This window comes from Enoplosus armatus, chromosome 15 (assembly GCF_043641665.1).
Source record: "Enoplosus armatus isolate fEnoArm2 chromosome 15, fEnoArm2.hap1, whole genome shotgun sequence".
Classification (NCBI taxonomy): domain Eukaryota; kingdom Metazoa; phylum Chordata; class Actinopteri; order Centrarchiformes; family Enoplosidae; genus Enoplosus; species Enoplosus armatus.
The window spans coordinates 22,487,198-22,507,797 of record NC_092194.1 but is presented as its reverse complement, the minus strand read 5'-3'; the positions used below and the strand labels follow the sequence as shown (position 1 = coordinate 22,507,797).

Below are 20,600 nucleotides of genomic sequence, written 5' to 3'. Positions count from 1 at the left end.
AATCACAGTAAGGCAGCACTGAGCCTGCTCTCTCTGATTGGTTGCTTGCGCGCTAATGAGGTCAACCAATTAATTAATGGCAGCACAAATATTCTACAAGTGCTAGACGTCCTTGAGCTAATTGTAGAAATCCTTTAGAAAGTTCCAGGGATCCTTGAAAAGTCAGGTTGAGGTCCTTAAAGAGGTTCCAGAGGTCCTTAAAATATTTTCCCGCTGTCCTTGAGGAATTACTAGAAGTCATTGAGGAGGATCTGGAGGTTCTTGAGGAGGTTGTAGAGGTCACAGTAGTCTAGTAGTCCTTGAGGACAAGTTCTAGAGATCCTATAGGAGGGGCCATAAACCCCTGAAAATATTCCAGACGTCCTTGAAGAGGTATTAGGGAATCTTAAGAAGGTCCTTGAGGAATTTCCAGGGGTCATTGACACGATTTCAGATGTCCTAGAAAAGGTTCCATGGAATCTTGAGGATTTTCTAGTGGTCCTTGGAAACATTTCATGTTCTTGAAGAAGTTTTAGGGGTTTTTGAGAAGGTTACACAGACCCTGGAGGAGGTTACAGAGGTCCTTCAGGACTGCCTAGAGATGATCTAGGAGGATTCAGAGATCCCTCAAAAGATTTCAGAGGTCCTTTAAGAGGTTTTGGTGGTTCTTGAAGGAGGTCGTAGAGGTCACCAATAAGGTTTGAGTCCTTGAAAGGTTACCAAAGATTGTAGAGATCCACGAGAAGGTTTTAGATGTCCTTGAGGCAATCCTAGAGGTACTGCAGGATGTTCTAGACGTCTATGAGGAGGTTCTAAAGATCCACGAGGAGGTTGTAGAGGTCCTTGGGGAGTTTCTAGAGGCACTAGAGGTCCTTGAGGAAGATCTAGGAGGTCCTAAAGGAGATTGCATACATCCTTGACAAGGTTCTAGAGGTCCTTGATGTAGTTGTAGAGGTCCTTGAGGAGATTCCAGGAGTCCTTGAGTAAGTTAACTGTAGCCTGATGTAAGCATCAGTTGCAACAGTTGCTATGGTTACCTGTTAAACTATGCCTGAGGAGACTCCAATCAGTGAGCAGGATTCTCTGAGGTCATGGAATAATTAACAGTAAAGGGACCTTGAAAACACAAATGTGTGTTCATGATGGAAACTAAAACCACATCACCGCTCCAGCTCTGATGAAATAATAATAATAATAATAATAATAATAATGATGTGATCGTGAGCAGAGAAGAAGAAGCGGCTGAACTTCTTCTTCTCTGCTCTCGTCGCTGAAGTGATTCTGACCCTGTTAACACACATCATCACACTGCTGCAGCCGCTACAACACGACACGACGCATCCGGCTGCAGGAAACGCATCATAACTCACATCAGCACTCAGGCATAGAGGAGAGGCGAAAGTAAACCATTCATCTTCACTGAGCGAAGGGTGGCGGCGGGGGGGGGGGGGGGGGGGGTAAGGCAGTAAGGCAGGAAATTCACATTTTACAGTTTCATCAGCTGGAACGATGCATGGAAACACTGACAGCTGGAGAAGAGGATGGAGGGAGAGAGGGAGGGGGAGAGGATGGAGGGAGAGAGGATGGGGGGGTGGAGTGAGGGGGAGGGGAGGAGGATGGAGGGAGGGAGGAGAGGATGGAGGGAGGGGAGAAGATGGAGGGAGGGGGGAGAGGATGAAGGAAGAGAGGAAGGGGGAGAGGATGGGGGGTTGGAGTGAGGGGGAGGGGAGGAGGATGGAGGGAGGGAGGAGAGGATGGAGGGAGGGGAGAGAGGATGAAGGAAGAGAGGGAGGGGGAGAGGATGGGGGGTTGGAGTGAGGGGGAGGGGAGGAGGATGGAGGGAGGGAGGGAGGAGAGGATGGGGGGGTGGAGTGAGGGAGGAGAGGATGGGGGGGTGGAGGGGGGAGAGGATGGCAGCATTACAGATGCAGGCGTATCTGTAGCTTGGACTCCTCTCATGACAGCTGGTCAACAGAGGAGCACGTCCAGCCACAAAGCTTCATTCAGAGTCGACAAGTTTAATAAATTATTATTAAATATTAGAAAATGAAGATTTGATAGTTGAGTTGTTATAAAATGTCTGGATGGTAAATATTAATGAATGAAAAATAAAAAATAAAAGAATGACTTGATTTAAAAAGTCACTGGTGCAGCTCTCTACTGTCCAATCAGATCAGCTGAAAGCCTTGTGGAGGCGGAGCTTCAGGACTGTAGAACCTGCAGACTCTCTCTTATTGTTTATGATCACATGACTGAACTGAGACAAACTGTGGTTGCCTAGCAACAACTCAGAGGTACAGTGAAACCTTTTGGAGCCGTAACACAGAGCAGGTTGGAGGTTCAACTCCCTCTGAGGCTCAGTGAGAAGACCAAGGCACTGACATTATTGATATCCAATAAAAAGTATTGATTATTGAGAATTTTGTTCTGCTTGTGGGGGGGGGGGGGGGTGTCCACAGGAAGAGCTCCCAATAAAAGATTTTTATAAAAATGTTCATGGTCTCAGAGGATGATTGTAGTGACGCCTTGTCCCTGAAATTAATCTTTTATTCTGAAGCCTGCAGGAAACAGAAAAGGTCATGAGGTCACTAAAATCAAAGTGGTTCACCTGCTGGGGAACAGGACTGTGATCAGTGTACAGCTGAACACACAGCTGCTGTCATTAACATGTTTTGTCATCCAGCAGCTAACAAAACACAACATGTGATTAAGACAAGAGTCACTATGAGCCACATTTCTCCTCTTTTGGTGGAAGGAGGTTAACCTTTGTATAACCTTTATATATATATATATATATATATATATATATATACATATATATACCATTGCAGAGTATAGATGATGAAGTCCTGTTGCAGCAGTGATGCACATCACACTGATGTGGTGCACAGGTTGCAGGTTTTGGAAACGGCTCCTAATTCAGTCAGATATAATCACTATAAGGCCTGTAATTTAACCTGCAGACCACCTGTACATTTCTTGAAAATGGATTAAAGCCACAAACTCTCTTAAATCACTCATATGTGCCGCTGCGGTTGATTCGTTTCTCTGTTTATATCATTGTAAGTTTCTTTTGGTTTTGGGCAAAACAAGCAATTAAAAGATGTCATCTGCGGCTCAGGGACATTGTGATCAGCACCTTTCAGAATACTTTCTTGAATACTTTCATTGACATAATCAATAAAATAATCAGTGATAAAAACATCCTTTGTTGCAGCTCTAAAACCTGAAGAAAGAGAACTCTAATGTCTTGAACCTGTTGGAGCGTCCGGACCGTCTCCACCTGTTTCCTCGGATCGTCTCCATCATGTTTGCGTCCTGCAGGCTGCAGCTGCTGGTGGATTGAGGCTGAATCAGCCTGCAGAGCTCACAGGCTGACGGCTTACATAAGCACACTGTACACTGTGTATTATTCTCCAAACATGGCCTTAATCCTCTCACTGGGAGAGATAAGTCTCCCCAAGGTGGGATTCTGCAGCTGAAGATGAGCCGCTGTGATGCTGCTGCACGTTAGCGTTTCCTCCCTCTTTGATCTTCGTCTTCCCGTGAGCTGATCCACAGCGACACAACACACATCTCGACGTGCGCTCGTCTTCAGCTGCTCGATAAACGTCACTCATCCGTGGATGTGTTAAGAGAGACGAGCTGGATCAAAGTAACAGGACAGTGATCGCTCTGTCGATGGGTTGGTTGTATTTGTCTTTCACACGAAGAAAGGAGTCACTTTACATTCATTTGTTTCTTTTACATTTTGTTTGTGTGCACTTCGCAGAATACACTGCATGCTGTCTGAATGCTGAATGTGCAAAAGGCTCAAGGAAGGTGAGGAGGAACGGACAGTGAGGTTTAACCTGTTGCTAGGCAACATCTCGCAGGTTTGTCGAGACCAGCTGTCAGCTTAGTTTAAAGTTAGACCGTTAAATGGCCCTTTTTAATAACCGCTTGAGTTTCTGTTGATTCCCAGTTCGTGTGTGTCCGTGACCAGTATTACTAAGTATTCTTCATGTGTTGTAAAGACATTTAGTTCCTGTTGACTGTTCATACAGTAATATATATACACGTCTGTATTGAGTGGTGGCCTTTATCCGTCTCGTATGTGAAGCCCATCTGCAGTTTACAGTCTTTAGTACCCGTTGAGCACTGTTTTTTTCTGGTAATTGTAGATAGTTGTTAGCCCCACTTGTGAGGTCCAGGTTAGTTACAGAGATAGTATAGCCTGAGTAGCCTAGCAGGCGTCCAGACAGGAGACTTGAAACAGATTTGTGTATCAGAACTTTGTTTTTTCTTCTTTCCTCTCCCATGAATCAGATTTATCTGGTGACCCTTTGGAGGCAGCAACTTTGCTAAATGCTGGACTTTTACATTTTGGTATTAGTTCTTTTCCTGAAGTAAAGGGTTGGAGTACTTCTTCTACTCCTGATTATGGTGTAATAATCCTATAAACCTTCACTATGATTAAATCTCATATTTCAGACGTTATTTTCTCCTCTTCTCTCTCTGCTGCAGGACGTAACATGAATCACACACACACACACGCACAGTGGGTGTATATCTGTGTCAGCGTGATGACTGAGAGGACGTAAACTTCCTCTGCCTCCGTATGAATCACAGCCAAACATACAGTCAGAGCCATAAACATGATCAATGTGACACACACACACACACACAGGCATGTCTGCATCACTTCAGAGGACATTACACATTCATTTCCTGGAGACTTGCCCTAACCGTGCGCTTTGTCCCCAAAAGGAGACGAGTCCCCACGATGTGACTGTATGAACAGATTAATGTCCCCACAACATGAGTAATACACGCTCACACTCACTCACTCTCACACACACACACACACACACACACACACACACACACCATAAAGCCTATCAAGCATGTTGCTCAGAGAATGCATTACATGTCATTATAGCAGAGACGCGTCCTCCACACTCCGGCGGCCATATTCATCTCACCTCCACCTCCATCAGCTCCCAGCATGCACTGGGAGAAGATTTACTAATCAGACCAGAGGGTTCAAATGTGAACTAGACTACTTTCCTCCTCTCTAGTCCTCCTTGTCTCCTCCTCTCCTCTCCTTGTTTCCTCCTCTCTTGTTTCCTCCTCTCCTTGTCTCCTCCTCTCCTTGTCTCCTCCTCTCCTCTCCTTGTCTCCTCCTCTCCTTGTCTCCTCCTCTCCTCTCCTTGTTTCCTCCTCTCTTGTCCTCCTTGTCTGCTCCTCTCCTCTCCTTGTCTCCTCCTCTCTTGTCTCCTCCTCTCCTCTCCTTGTTTCCTCCTCTCTTGTCCTCCTTGTCTCCTCCTCTCTTCTCCTTGTCTCCTCCTCTCCTTGTTTCCTCCTCTCTTGTCCTCCTTGTCTCCTCCTCTCCTTGTCTCCTCCTCTCCTCTCCTTGTCTCCTCCTCTCCTCTCCTTGTTTCCTCCTCTCTTGTCCTCCTTGTCTCCTCCTCTCTTGTCTCCTCCTCTCCTCTCCTTGTTTCCTCCTCTCTTGTCCTCCTTGTCTCCTCCTCTCCTCTCCTTGTTTCCTCCTCTCTTGTCCTCCTTGTCTCCTCCTCTCCTTTCCTTGTTTCCTCCTCTCTTGTCCTCCTTGTCTCCTCCTCTCTTGTCTCCTCCTCTCCTCTCCTTGTCTCCTCCTCTCTTGTCCTCCTTGTCTCCTCCTCTCTTCTCCTTGTCTCCTCCTCTCCTTGTCTCCTCCTCTCCTTGTTTCCTCCTCTCTTGTCCTCCTTGTCTCCTCCTCTCCTTGTCTCCTCCTCTCCTCTCCTTGTCTCCTCCTCTCCTCTCCTTGTTTCCTCCTCTCTTGTCCTTGTCTCCTCCTCTCTTGTCTCCTCCTCTCCTCTCCTTGTTTCCTCCTCTCTTGTCCTCCTTGTCTCCAAGCGTTTCCTCTGGGCGGTCGTGCACCACAGCAGCAGCAGTTTGTTTCATCAGACAAACAATACAAAGTGAAACTTGTAACTTTTCCACCTTAAAGAAAACCTGAGCTGTTTTTCTTCTTCTTTCTCTCTCGGTCTAAGTCTTCCGCCTCTCCTCCCGTCAGAGCTGTTACTTCTCCTCCAGTGGTCAGGCCGGCCGGGAGGATCCAGAGTAAATCCAAACAGACATGTTGATTAATTTCTTCACCCAAATGTTTAGTGGAACAGAAAAGGGCCCGTCACACTGGCTGGTAGACAGAGATGTTCACAGAGCCGTGAAGTGCCACTCTGCTGTCTCCACCTCCACTCAGAAACAGTCAGCACCAAACGGCAAAACAAACGCACCCAAACCAGCACAAACACAGAGTCTGACAGGGGTCGAAGGTTCGGACTGTCAGTGCATGTATTCACTGTTAAACACCTGATCTACTGTTGAAGGGATGTCCCACTCTGATCAGCCAGCAGGAAACATTATTCTTTAATGTTTTCTCTGTTTTAAGGCTGAAGGCTGCACGTGTTGTTGTCTGAGGATGTTTACTGACAGATCTTTATAAAAGAAGGAGGAACGAGATCAATACAATATATCGATTAGATGAGAAACCAGTCTGCAGTCATGCTAGCAGCTCTGAAGCTGTACTTACACACAGTGGTGCTTTGAGCTAAATGCTAACATCAGCATGCTAACATGTTCACAATGACAATGCTAACATGCTGATATTCAGCAGGTATAATGTTCACCATCTTAGTTTAGTGTGTTAGCATGCTAACATTAGCTAGTTAGCTAGTAAACAGAGTCCAGCTGAGGCTGATGAACGTCATCAGTTCTGCAGGTATTTGGTCATAAACCAAAGCATTGGACACATGAACATGTTGACCTGATGATGGCGCAGAACGGTCCACCAACATCAACAGGGTACATCCTCTGAGGACCATGACCGTCCACAGAAAACAGAAAAGGCACATCATGTCAAAAGGTGCAAGTGCATTTATCAGTGATGTGAGCATTTAAGTGTTAAAATGGAAATGGCGCTCCACCAAACTAGAGGAATCACGTTTAATTTGGCAAGATAGTCTTAGAACTTATAGGAAGGCCCTCTGTAAAGCCAGAGCAGCCTATTACTCAACATTAATAGAAGAGAACAAGAACAACCCCAGGTTTCTCTTCAGCACTGTAGCCAGGCTGACAGAGAGTCACAGCTCTATGGAGCCATGTATTCCTATAACCCTCAGCAGTAATGACTTCATGAGCTTCTTTAAAGATAAAATTCTAACTATTAGAGACAGAATTGATCACCTCCTGTCTTCAGGTGGTATCTTACCTTCAAACACAGGTATCTCAGAAACAGCTGTAAAACCTGATGTATATTTAGATAGCTTTTCTCCCATTGACCTTCACCAAATTACTCAAACTATCTCTTCATCTAAGCCATCAACTTGTCTCTTAGACCCCATCCCAACCTGGCTGCTCAAAGAGGTTTTACCTTTAGTCAGCACTTCTTTACTAGACATGATCAATCTGTCTTTATTAACAGGCTACGTACCACAGTCCTTTGAAGTAGCTGTAATTAAACCTCTTCTTAAAAAGCCCACTCTTGATCCAGAGGTTTTAGCCAACTATAGACCTATATCTAACCCTCCCTTTCTCTCCAAGATTCTTGAGAAAGCAGTCGCCAACCAGCTGTGTGACTTTCTACATGACAATAAGTTGCTTGAGGACTTTCAGTCAGGTTTCAGAGCTCATCATAGCACAGAGACAGCAGAAAGTTACAAATGACCTTCTCACTGCATCAGACAAAGGACTTGTCTCTACACTTGTTTTGTTAGACCTTAGTGCTGCATTCGACACCATTGACCATCATATCCTATTACAGAGACTGGAACATTTAATTGGCATCAAAGGAACCGCACTAAGCTTGTTTAAGTCGTATTTATCAGATCGATCTCAGTTTGTACATGTTAACGATGAATCCTCCATGTACGCCAAAGTCAGTCATGGAGTTCCACAAGGTTCTGTGCTTGGACCAATACTATTCACCTTATATATGCTTCCTTTAGGGGATATTATTAGAAAACACTCCATACATTTTCATTGCTATGCGGATGATACCCAGCTATATTTATCGATCAAGCCAGAAGAACCTCATCAGTTAGCCAAGCTCCAAGCATGCCTTAAGGACATAAAGACCTGGATGACCTGTAATTATCTGATGTTGAACTCGGACAAGACAGAAGTTATTGTTCTCGGCCCTGAACACCTCAGAAACACAGTATCTAAGGATACTGTTACCCTAGATGGCGTTGCCCTGGCCTCCAGCGCCACCGTGAGGAATCTCAGAGTTGTCTTTGATCAGGACATGTCCTTTAACTCCCACGTAAAACAAACTTCAAGGACTGCCTTCTTTCACCTCCGTAACATTGAAACATCAGGAAGATCCTGTCTCAAACAGATGCAGAAAAATTAGTCCATGCATTTGTCACGTCTAGGCTGGATTATTGCAATTCCTTATTATCAGGCTGTCCCAATAAGTCCCTGAGGACTCTCCAGCTGATCCAGAATGCTGCAGCACGTGTACTGACAGGAACCAGGAAAAGAGATCATATTTCTCCTGTATTAGCTTCTCTGCACTGGCTCCCTGTAAAATCTAGAATAGAGTTTAAAATCTTTCTCCTGACCTACAAAGCTCTTACTGGTCAGGCACCATCATATCTTAAAGAGCTCATAGTACCCTACTACCCCACTAGAGCACTCCGCTCCCAGAATGCAGGGTTGCTTGTGGTTCCTAGAGTCTCCAAAAGCAGAACAGGAGCCAGATCCTTCAGCTATCAAGCTCCTCTCCTGTGGAATCGGCTCCCAGTTTGGGTCCGGGAGGCAGACACACTCTCTACTTTTAAGAGTAGGCTTAAAACTTTGCTTTTTGATAACGCTTATAGTTAAGGGCTGGCTCAGGCCTGCCTGGACCAGCCCCCTAGTTATGCTGCTATAGGCCTACACCGCCGGGGGACTTCCCATGATGCACTGAGCTTTCCTCCTCTCCCTCCTCATCTTTGCACATTCATCACAGTCCAATGCATGTTACTAACTTTATTTCTTCCCCGGAGTTTCTTTGTGCTTTGTCGACTCGTAGGTCGCTGTGGATCGTGGTCCTGGTACGCCTGGGTGCTGCTGCCGCCATGGGCCTGCCTGACTCTCATCACTACAGTTATTATGTTTAGTCGTAGTTCTGTTACTATTAAAGCTGCTATTATTAATCTCAGCTAATATTACAGCTATTTCTACTGTTAGTGCTGCCATACATCTTTGCCTACCTGTCCGTCTGTCTGTCCGTCTGTCTGTCTATCTCTCTGTCTCTCTCTGTCTCTCTCTCTCAAACCCAACCGGTCAAAGCAGATGACCCCCCCCACCTAGAGTCTGGTTCTGCTCGAGGTTTCTGCCTCTTAAAGGAAGTTTTTCCTTGCTACTGTCGCCAAAGTGCTTGCTCATGGTGGGAACTGTTGGGTCTCTGTAATAACATTATAAAGAGTCGGTCTAGACCTGCTCTATTTTGTAAAGTGTCATGAGATGACTTTGTTGTGATTTGGCGCTATATAAATAAAATTGAATTGTTAGTGTTAAGTGTGATATTTTACCTCATCACCACAGTCAGACGGGTTTATCCTGTGAGGACCATGAATGTAAACAGATACTTCACTCTGCATCACACTGATGGACCGACCAACTGACCGACTAACATCACCATCCCTACGGACACGTTGCTAAAAATGTATGTTTTAACTGAAGACTCTAAAAAGGTAATTGATAATCAATTGGTGTGAATCAATAATTGAATTACAATTGATAAAACCATTTCAATGTCCATCTCCAGTCAAACCCAGATGCTTTTGTCCAGCATGTTTTTTAGAAATGACTCGACATGTGAGTCAGCTGATCACTTTCTTCTTCTGCTTCTATAAACACAGCAGTTTGTGTCCTGAGCGTCCAATCATAGGCTGAGCTGTCAGAGTATGCACCCGAACACAACAGCAGCTCGTCTCACTAATTAACACCAAGTTGAACCACAGAGGAGGAAGTCATTAGTGCAATCAGCTGCTGAGTCTGTCGCACAAACGCCCACAAACTGCAGCTTTTAGGAGTTCACACTGAATCCAAATGAGAAAAAAATCTAATTTAGTCCATTTTAAACTTGTTTGTCTCTCTACAGGCTTCATATCAGAATACAGACGATTTGTTTTACTTCCAATATGAACATCATAATGTAAATGCGTTGTGTATTGTATGTAGTGATATTTGTTCCAGTACTTTTTGAAGTATTTTGTGTTCTGAATTTGGTCCACACTCCTGAGAACAGGAGCACACCTGTACCTGACTGTACGGTGACAATAATCTCAACTCAAAGGTCTTTCTGGAGGAAGAAAAACTGGCTTTCAAAAGATCTTCACTCTAATGTACACAAAATCTAACACATCATACTGATCTCATATATGTGTCTTCATTTTCATTAAAAAGTGTTGATATCTGGTCATATAAGGAGCTCAAAGCCCACAAACTCATGGCGCAGAACACTCTGAGACCAAAGTTCATCTTCCAAAAGGAAATATTTTATATATGAGACATCAGAGGCAGCGGTAACTGACCACAGAGCTGTTCTGTCCAGGATGATGACCACGGACTCGTCTCAGGAGTCGAGGACAGCGATGGTCACACCGTCACCTCTATCTGTTCTTCTGTGTCTGCAGCTCGTACTGTTTACTTTTGAGCAGATTTGTTAGTTTGAGTGGAGCTCTTCCTCCTCCTCCTCCTCCTCCTCCTCTCATCGAGCAGCCGTCCGGCAGGAAACAGGAGGCGGGCCAACAGCGCTCCCAGTAATCTGCCGCACTCCATCCTCATTACCACACATTAACACTTATTAACACAGTAAACCCACAGCTAATGGCTTGATAAACACAGGAACACACTGGGAGGAGGAGGAGGAGCAGGGGGGGAACAATGGCGGTGCGAGCGGCGAGGAAACGCTCCACAGCTGGGAGAGAAGGGGTAATTAAAAAACAATTATAATTAATCCCAATTTCCCAGAGAAGGTAAAGTGAGAACAGGTCAAATATGCCGAGTTAATGATTTAATCAAAGTAGGAAAACATGCAGATTTATGGCTGCAGCCGCTCACAGCTCTTCATCACACCTTCGCGCACACACACACACACACACACACACACACCTGTACTTTGGTTCTGTCGGTCTGGAATAAGGAGAAAGTGATTGATTGTTCATAATCACATGGACTGACAGGTAAATCAGGTGTCTTCAGAGTGTGGTGGAACCGTGGGTTTTATATGTTGTCTTCAGTTCTGTCATCATCCTGAAAACCTTCTGAACCAGCCAACACATATATGTCTATCTTATACGTACAGGTGACGTAGCTCTTCTGGTTTCTGGTTGTACAGGTGGCGTAGCTCCTCTGGTTTCTGGTTGTACAGGTGACGTAGCTCCTCTGGTTTCTGGTTGTACAGGTGGCGTAGCTCCTCTGGTTTCTGGTCGTACAGGTGACGTAGCTCCTCTGGTTTCTGGTCGTACAGGTGGCGTAGCTCCTCTGGTTTCTGGTTGTACAGGTGACGTAGCGCTGTCAGTGTCTTATCTGACTGACTGACCACAATGCAAACGTCCGGATCGATCGGTGTCACCTGGTCGGAGTCAGATCCAGACCTTGTGGTCGGTGAAGTTACTGGATGAGTCTGTTTGTTGTGTGATGGAGCTCTTCTGCTCTTTTTCTCTGCAGATTCGTGTTCAATCGAAGTTGTTTTTCTTTTTACTGTCACATAAACTCGTCTGAACTAAACTTAACGTCTCCAGACTCCCGCTGAGCTTCGTGGCCTCGGAGGAATCTGGATCTCCTCCCCGTCTCCCTCCCACTCGGCCCGGAGGATCCGGATTATCCAGAACTTCAGGATTATGTGCGCAGGCCGGCCGGCTCTCCCCTCGTCGTCCTCGACAACAAAGAGCAGCATCAGACGGCAGGAACAACAGCCTGTAGGTGTTCTTTAGTGAGATTCTGTGTGCGACAGTGAAGTGAGGAGGAATCAGAGCGTCCTGTAATCCACTGAGGAGGCTCCTCTGGTGAGTCTCAGCTTCATCCAACGCTCACACAGAAAAACACATGAGGAGGTGAGCCATGACAGGGAGGAGACACACAGACTTTGGTTCTGATGCTGGATCTCTGAGGACGATACTGGGGAGTTTAAAAAATCTGATATGATTCATTTTTTTATAACTTGATGGAATTAACATGTTTTGGGGGTTTTTTGGGAGGGGGGGGGGTTTGAACCCCAATGCCTGACTGAAGATTTCTGGTCTTATGTGAACTGAATATTGGTCGGACAGAATGAGACATCTGATGACTTTGGGTTCAGTAAATTGTGATGCACATTTTGTGTATTTTATAGACTTTCATCGAGAGAATAATGAGCAGATGACTGTCTCTGAAAGTAACAATTAGCTGCAGCGACATCATCGTCATCATCATCATCATCATGTGTGATGCAGCTGAGAGCAGAGACCTCTGAGATCTCTGTGATGGACTTCTGATCTCAAAAAATCCAGAATTTCAGCTAAAGGAAAATATTTTACAGATTTACTGTCATGTGTGACCCCAAAGCATGCTGGGAGAAAATACACACACACACACACACACACACACACACACACACACACACACACACACACACACACACTCTCTCACAGGGAGTCCTGTGTGACAGTCAGTGCTGGGGCTGATGGGTATTTTGCTGGTTAAGGAAGTGTGTGTGTGTGTGTGTGTGTGTGTGTGTGTGTGTGTGTGTGTGTGTGTGTGTTCTGACTTAGCCTACCTTCAGGGACACATTTGAGACTAAAGACCAGTTAATTGGGGACGACTGGTCCAATTGGGAAAAGGCTGATTTTTGGCTCAGTGGTTGAGGTTGAGGTCAGTCTCCAGGAAAAGCATGTAAGTCTATGTAATGTCCCTAAAAGTGACCTAAATAAACGTATGTGTGTGTGTGAGTGAGTGTGTGTGTGTGTTGATTGACAGCTCCTGTTGCAGCTCTGACACACAGCGGGGGTGTAACTGAAGGTGACAGGTAGCAGATGTGTCCGGACACACACACACATACACAAACACATTTGACAGTATCTGTTGTGGCGTGTGAATGTGTGTATTTCTGGGTGCCGTGTGTGTGTGTGTGTGTGTGTGTGTGAGACAGATGGCCTCAGGATGCTGCTGTTGGGGCAGATTAACCACAAACACACACACACAGTGATGTTAGCTCCATGCTAACATGTTAGCAGGAAAATGTGCACTAACTGAATCACACAGTGGAGACCTGCAGGAACACAACTGACACACACACACACACTGAACTACAGACGGAAACCCAGAGGACCAGATCCCACCTGAACCAGAACTCAACCAGACCAGCTCCAACAGTCTGACACATCTTTAATAAAACAAGTGACGTCTTCAAGTTGCTTTTTCAGTTGAAAACACATTGAATGGTGTTGAAGCCCGGCAGTAAACTGGGACCAGTTCCTCACCAGATTACAAGTCCTAACTTCAACACATGATCACATGATGAAACAAACACATTCTTCAGCCATGTTTAGACCCAAATCAGCAGGTCGACTTACATTTGGTGAAAGGTGCATAACGACTCGTTTAAGACTCGAAACACAAAGTTTGTGTTTGACTTTAGATTTTTTAGCACAGTTGTAAACTTAGTTATAACATGCAGAGAAAAGATTTTGTCCCACCTCTGTTTGGACCAGATCCCATTCAGAACCAGCTCTCCATAACCAAAACACCAGCATGAATCCCCCTCAACTCTTCTCTAGCGCCACCATCAGGACAATATAATTCCTCTTGTACCAAAGAATATCTGAATCTAAAGTCCTGATCTCAAGAGGATGAACTCTTTATAAGCCTTTCACACACAAAGTGAACGTTTGTAGCTACACACAGTTATTTCCAGTGTAGAGAGGACGGGGCAGGAAGGAGTAATGTGTACCGTAACTAGTAACTACAGCTGTCAGATTAATGTAGTGCAGTAAAAGTACAACATTTCCCTCTGAGATCTGGAGGGGAAGTTGAAAGCTGCAAAAAATGGAAATACTCAATTAAAGTACAAGTATCTTGAATTTGTACTTAAGTACAGTATTGAGTAAATGTTACGTATTGCATGCCGTTTGTTGTGTCGGGTTGTGGCTGCAGTGAGCAGAGCGGCCTGCAGGCGGCGCTGTGGGCTCCTCACACTGTTGTTTGGTGTCGCTCAGTGAGAAGCAGCCAAACTGTGAGTGAGCCGCAGACTGACTGTTTGTGTTTGACCTTTTCCATCCAAATGAGCTTTAACTGCATTGTGCTGCAGAGAGTTTATGAGGCAGAAAATGAGCCCATATGGCTGTGAAATGAGATCAGTATCACCAACAACAAATCAAACGGCACATCTGACGGCCAGAGTCAACAACAACAACAACAGCAACACGGGCCCACTGACTGACTGCAGGCTGCCGCAGCTGCATGATGACGACGATGATGATGCAGCCATCAGAGAATGACTACAGCTGATTACATGCAGCTGCAACTGAGCTGCAGGGTGTAAAGATATATATATGTATATATATGTATATATACATATATACATATATATACACACAATTCTGCACAACAACACGTTTATGATCCAGCTCCTGTGTTTCAGACAAAAGAAGAAAACGGTCGACAATGCATGTGATAATGAATTTATAGACTAATCAATAATAAAAACAAATCAATAGCTGCAGCTTTATAATCCACACCAGATTCTCTGAGGAGAGATAACTGGGATCCAGTTTACCCATCAGGCAGCAGGAGTCTCTCTAAACCTGCTGCAGAGCTCTGTGTTCTCCTCACTCCGGCCCATTATTGTCATGATCGATTAATCTACGTATTATTTTCTCGACTAATCGATTAATCAGTTGGTCTAGAACGTCAGCAAACAGCTGATGGTGACGTCCACAAAGCATTGAGTAAAAGCCTGAAAAAACAGAAAACATTCACATTTGAGAAGTTGGAACCAGTGAATGTATTATTATTATTATTATTATTTAAAAAATGAATCGATTATCATAATAGCATAGATTCACTAATCGATGACTCGACTAATCATTTCAGCTCAACGACACAAAGCCTGTTTGTCTCCATAGAGCCTCCATCATCAACACACACACACAGATGTTCATAATCCCCTCCCTTCCTCTCTGCCTCCTCTCTCCCTCCCTCCCTCCCTCCTCCCTCCCCCCCCCCCCCCCCCCCCCCCGTACAGGAAGAGTGGTAAAACATCATTAAGCTGTGTGGATGTAAGTAACACTGTGTGTGATGTAATACGCCTCCTCTCCCTCTAATCTGTGACATATAAGATTACAGATAATCTGAGGGAGCCGACGTCACACAAGAACTCAGCAGGAAACACTCGAAACCAGCAGAGCACGTTTATACTCACAGTGAATACATGTACAGAGGACTACACATGCCGGTTATTTTATATTTATTATATTATTCATAGTATATTGTTCAAGTCATCAGCAGGCTGGACCACAGTAATGCTGTCCTATCTGGTCTACAGTCAGAAATCAGGTTCTGATTCAGAACTCTCTTGCTCCGGCCTACCTCCAGTCTATGAACCAGGACCTTCAGGTCTTCTTGGGGCACTTTGTGTCTTTTGGTTTAGTTTAACAGTCTGAGATCAGCAAGTGTTGACATCTGTAAACTGGCTGCTGATTCGAATGTTTTATGGCTGTTATTTATTTTATTTAATCATTCATTGTAATCATGTTTTAAAATGTTCTGTTCCCTATGATTGATTTTATTTACTGATCGATTATTTATTATCCAGGTTTTATTTGATCTATTTTATTGATTCTATTATTACATTTTCACCATTTCTATTTCTCGTGTGCATTAGTCTCAAGTGGTTCCACAGTTTACATTTTGTCTTATTATCAGCTGTAAAGCTATAATCAATTGAGTTGGAAGATTTCCACAATAAGAGCTCCAGCAGGCTCCACTCGTTACTCCAGCTGTTACTACATTACTGTAGTATCATGATGCTGCTGCCTCCTTTAAAGCCTTCATGCAGTGGTCCTGCATCTGGACTCAAAGGCAAATGAATAATCTTCCAGATGTTTCCTCAGAGGGAGGAGCAGCCTGCTGACTGACACACAGAGAAGTGAACTCTATAAACGCACAGATACTACAGTAAAACCTCAATAAAGACAGATGAGAGTACTACAAGGTCACAGCTGTGCCAAGAAAAACAAAGGAATTCGTAGAATATTCACTACGAGTGTCTATTGGAATATTATTTCATATACACCACAGGTGATAAAATATTAAAGGAATATTTCATTGGTACCATAAAGAACAGTAAAACACAGTAAAGTGACTGTCAGCCACAGTTCCACTAAGAATGACTATAGAAATATCAGAGGATGAGATAATAAAACATATAATAAAAGTACCAGAAGGAAACCCTTTGGGAACATCATCAAGGCTGAGGCTGCCTCTGAGGACACTGAGCTCATGTCCGTGCCGTATTTATCTGGGAATGTGGGGGAATTTTAGAAACCTGTGGGGAGTTTATATTTAAAAACTAACAACCGCACAACATCCACTCACTAACTCAGTTTGTTTGAGGCCAACACATAAACACATAGAGGAATAAATAAGGTTTCACCACAGTTAAACTGCTGCAGTGTGAAGAAAGCTTTGAAACACCAATTAAGACGCCATGTTGGAAATAAACTGTACAAACAACTTAATGAACTGTTCACTGAGTCAAGGCGAATAACTCAGACGTTTCTAAAAGCCTTCTTATTGACCTGATGATCATATCAATATAAAAAGAATTATTATCATAGGATGCCTAAGGTGATACTTGTACTTTACTGTGAGTATTTCCATTTTCGGTTACTTCCTACTTCAACATCTCAGGGGGAAATATTGTACCTTTTACTGCACTATATCTATTATATCATTTTAGTTACTTTGCAGATTCAGATTATTAATACAAAATATAATGAACAAATAAATGATGATGTATTATTATCGGTGAAGAGAAACTGTATTTATGCTAGAGTGAATTCAAAAGCTACTCAGCATAATATAAAGTAATTAAAATGAGCTCCACAGTGTATTTCTACTATACTGCTACACTACTACACTTCTATACTACTACACTACTACACTACACTACTACACTTCTATACTACTGAACTACTACACTTCTACACTACTACACTTCTATACTACTGCACTACTACACTTCTATACTACTACACTACTACACTTCTATACTACTGCACTACTACACTTCTATACTACTGCACTACTACACTTCTACACTACTATACTACTGCACTACTACACTACTGCACTACTACACTTCTACACTACTGCACTACTACACTTCTACACTTCTATACTACTGCACTACTATACTTCTACACTACTGCACTACTACACTACTATACTACTGCACTACTACACTTCTATACTACTTCACTACTACACTTCTATACTACCACACTACTACACTTCTATACTACTGCACTACTACACCACTACACTTCTATACTATTGCACTACTACACTTCTATACTACTGCACTACTACACTTCTATACTACTGCACTACTACGCTTCTACACTGCTACACTACTACACTTCTATACTACTGCACTACTACACCACTACACTTCTATACTATTGCACTACTACACTTCTATACTACTTCACTACTACACTTCTATACTATCACACTACTACACTTCTATACTACTGCACTACTACGCTTCTACACTACCACACTACTACACTTCTATACTACTGCACTACTACACCACTACACTTCTATACTATTGCACTACTACACTTCTATACTACTTCACTACTACACTTCTATACTACTACACTTCTATACTACCACACTACTACACTTCTATACTACTGCACTACTACACTTTTATACTACTACATTTCTATACTACTACACTACTACACTTCTATACTACTACACTACTACACTTCTTTAAGACTACACTACTACACTACTATACTACTACACTACTACACGTCTATACTACTACACTTCTATACTACTACACTTCTATGCTACTACACTACTACACTTCTATACTACTACACTACTACACGTCTATACTACTACACTACTACACTACTACACTTCTATACTACTACACTACTACACGTCTATACTACTACACTTGTATACTACTACACTACTACACGTCTATACTACTACACTTCTATACTACTACACAGCTATACTACTACACTACTACACTTCTATACTACTACACGTCTATACTACTACACTTCTATACTACTACACAGCTATACTACTACACTACTACACTTCTATACTACTACACGTCTATACTACTACACTTCTATACTACTACACTATAATAATAACTAATATATACTCACAGCCAGTGAGCAGGTTTTATTTTAGGATTACACTTTAAAGAGTTTCAATTTAAATTAAGAGGCATTAAAACCCCACTGAGTCCACAGAGCAGAGTGATATTCCTGATGATATTATTATATTATTATTATTATTATTAGTGTCATATCACTCTGTGACTTACTGTAGAGATCTCATTCAATGAGCAAAAAAAAGAAGTAATGACTCAAGGTTCACTTATGAGCTTTTTTTCTGAGTTTTCAACCTGGTCTTCATTAGCAGATGGAGTTTGTTCATTTGTTATGGTCAGTATGGAAATTCAGTCAAGTAATTGCAACTTCCATAATCAGGTCACGTGATGACAACTGAGCAAACCATCTGCTGATGAGGACCATGACATGCGGCTGAAAGATCCAGAAACAAGTCTGGAAACAAGCTGGCGAGCGGACCTTGATTTGTTTGTGTGTTTAAGTCGTCACACTCTCAGTTACCAGATGAATATCACAGTATCACATGCTAATCGTCTACTTTGTGACATTCCTACAGATTAAAAATAAGGAAATTAGACCCAAACATGTTAAATCAGATTATAATATATATATATATATATATATGTAAAGGTTGTAAAGAAGAAATAAACAGATCTCATACATTTTAAACTCAAAGCTCTCTTACTCAAAGACTGTTACAGTAACCACAGGAATGAACCAGCATAATAATATTAAAATAAAGGTCATCAGAGCTCATTTCAAGTCCCCACAGGAACCTGAATATTCCAGTCATGTCAGAGTGGATAAAAATAACACAGCAGCAGTACCATCATGTCACCATCTCCTGAGTCCCACAGAGACCCAGTACAGACCTGCAGGACCTGCAGGACCGGTGCACACAAGAAACACTGTGGAGCATGATGGCGTCAGGACACCTCATAGTGACACTGTTAACACCGAAGACCGGAGTCCCCTCATATACAATCACCACAGGAATATTACTAATATAATAATATTAGAGGAATATTAAGGGGATTTATATCATCACATCTCTGTATTCACAGGTGTGTGTGTGTGTGTGTGTGTGTGTGTGTAGCAGCCTACCTGTTGTGCCTTTAGGCCAGGCATGAATGTAATATGACTGAATGAGCAAGGCAGTGACACACACACATACACACACACACACACACACACACACACACTCACATACACACACACGTACACACACACACACACACACACACACTCACACACACACACACACACACTCACTCACACACATTGAGCCTACACACGCGCTAAATCCCTCACAAGGTCAAGTTGGTGTGGGTGGTTTTCCGGGTGACACGCTGCTTGTGCTGAGATGCGGCCGTTAAAACCGTCTTCACGTCGTATCTAACGTGTATAAATATCTGGACATTTACAACATATTAATTGCATGTTAATGACGTCCTTACCGTACACGCCCTGGCCGTGCACACCCTGCAGGAAGCCGGTAAACAGCCACAGGAGACCGAAAACTAAACCCATCTTCACATCCTCCTCTGGCCGCCTCGCTGCTTCTCTCCCCCCGGGGATGAGGTTGTCAGTTCGGTTCCCCGCAGCCGCTGCTGCCGCTGCTGCTCCTCCCTCCTCCTCCTCCTCCGCTCCGGCCGGCGTCCCTCCGCACGGAATCCGGCCCGGTGACCGGTTCTCATCCAAAAATCCAAACGTGTGCCCACCAGCACCCCGCCACCACCCCCCAAACTCCGGTCAGATCTGACAGGAAGGTCCGGTTCTGCTCATACCGGAGCTAACGTTAGCTAAAACCGTCAGAAACAGTTGACGAGGATGACGGTCAGCGGAGATCCGGGAGGAAGAGCGGGTGCCTCAGCCGCGTCTCCTTGATGGTGACATTGTAGAAAAAAAGATTAAAATTGAAGAAAAACACGTCTGTGTGTCCTCCGACCGGTAAGATGTTCAAAAGTCCCCGCTGCCCCTCCGCCGAGTCCACCGGGCTCCTTGTCCGTTCGTCGGTACCGGAGTCACATCCAACATCCTGAGCAGTACCCGCACCGTGTCCTGTCCTTGCTGTCAGCGGCTCATCACGGCCCTTCGGGCCGGGGAGGAGAGGCGGAGAGTCGGGGTTCCGTGATGCCGTGATGCCGCTCTGAGCTCCGGCCAAGACGAAGGAGAAGCGGTCAATCCAGTCGACTCGTCGTTGGATTTTACCGGCGAGAGACGTCACCGAGCGAA

The 20,600-nt window shown here is 44.0% G+C and overlaps 1 protein-coding gene across 1 annotated transcript in view; it reads right to left on the bottom strand.

The window, feature by feature from the left end:
• The window catches only part of mdga2a (MAM domain containing glycosylphosphatidylinositol anchor 2a), a 79,066-nt gene extending 59,171 nt beyond the window's left edge, over positions 1-19,895 (bottom strand). The window contains exon 1 of the mRNA XM_070920378.1: positions 19,823-19,895. Coding sequence (XP_070776479.1) covers positions 19,823-19,895 — 73 coding nt within the window. The remainder of the gene's footprint in view (positions 1-19,822) is intronic.
• Positions 19,896-20,600: the final 705 nt, after the last annotated feature.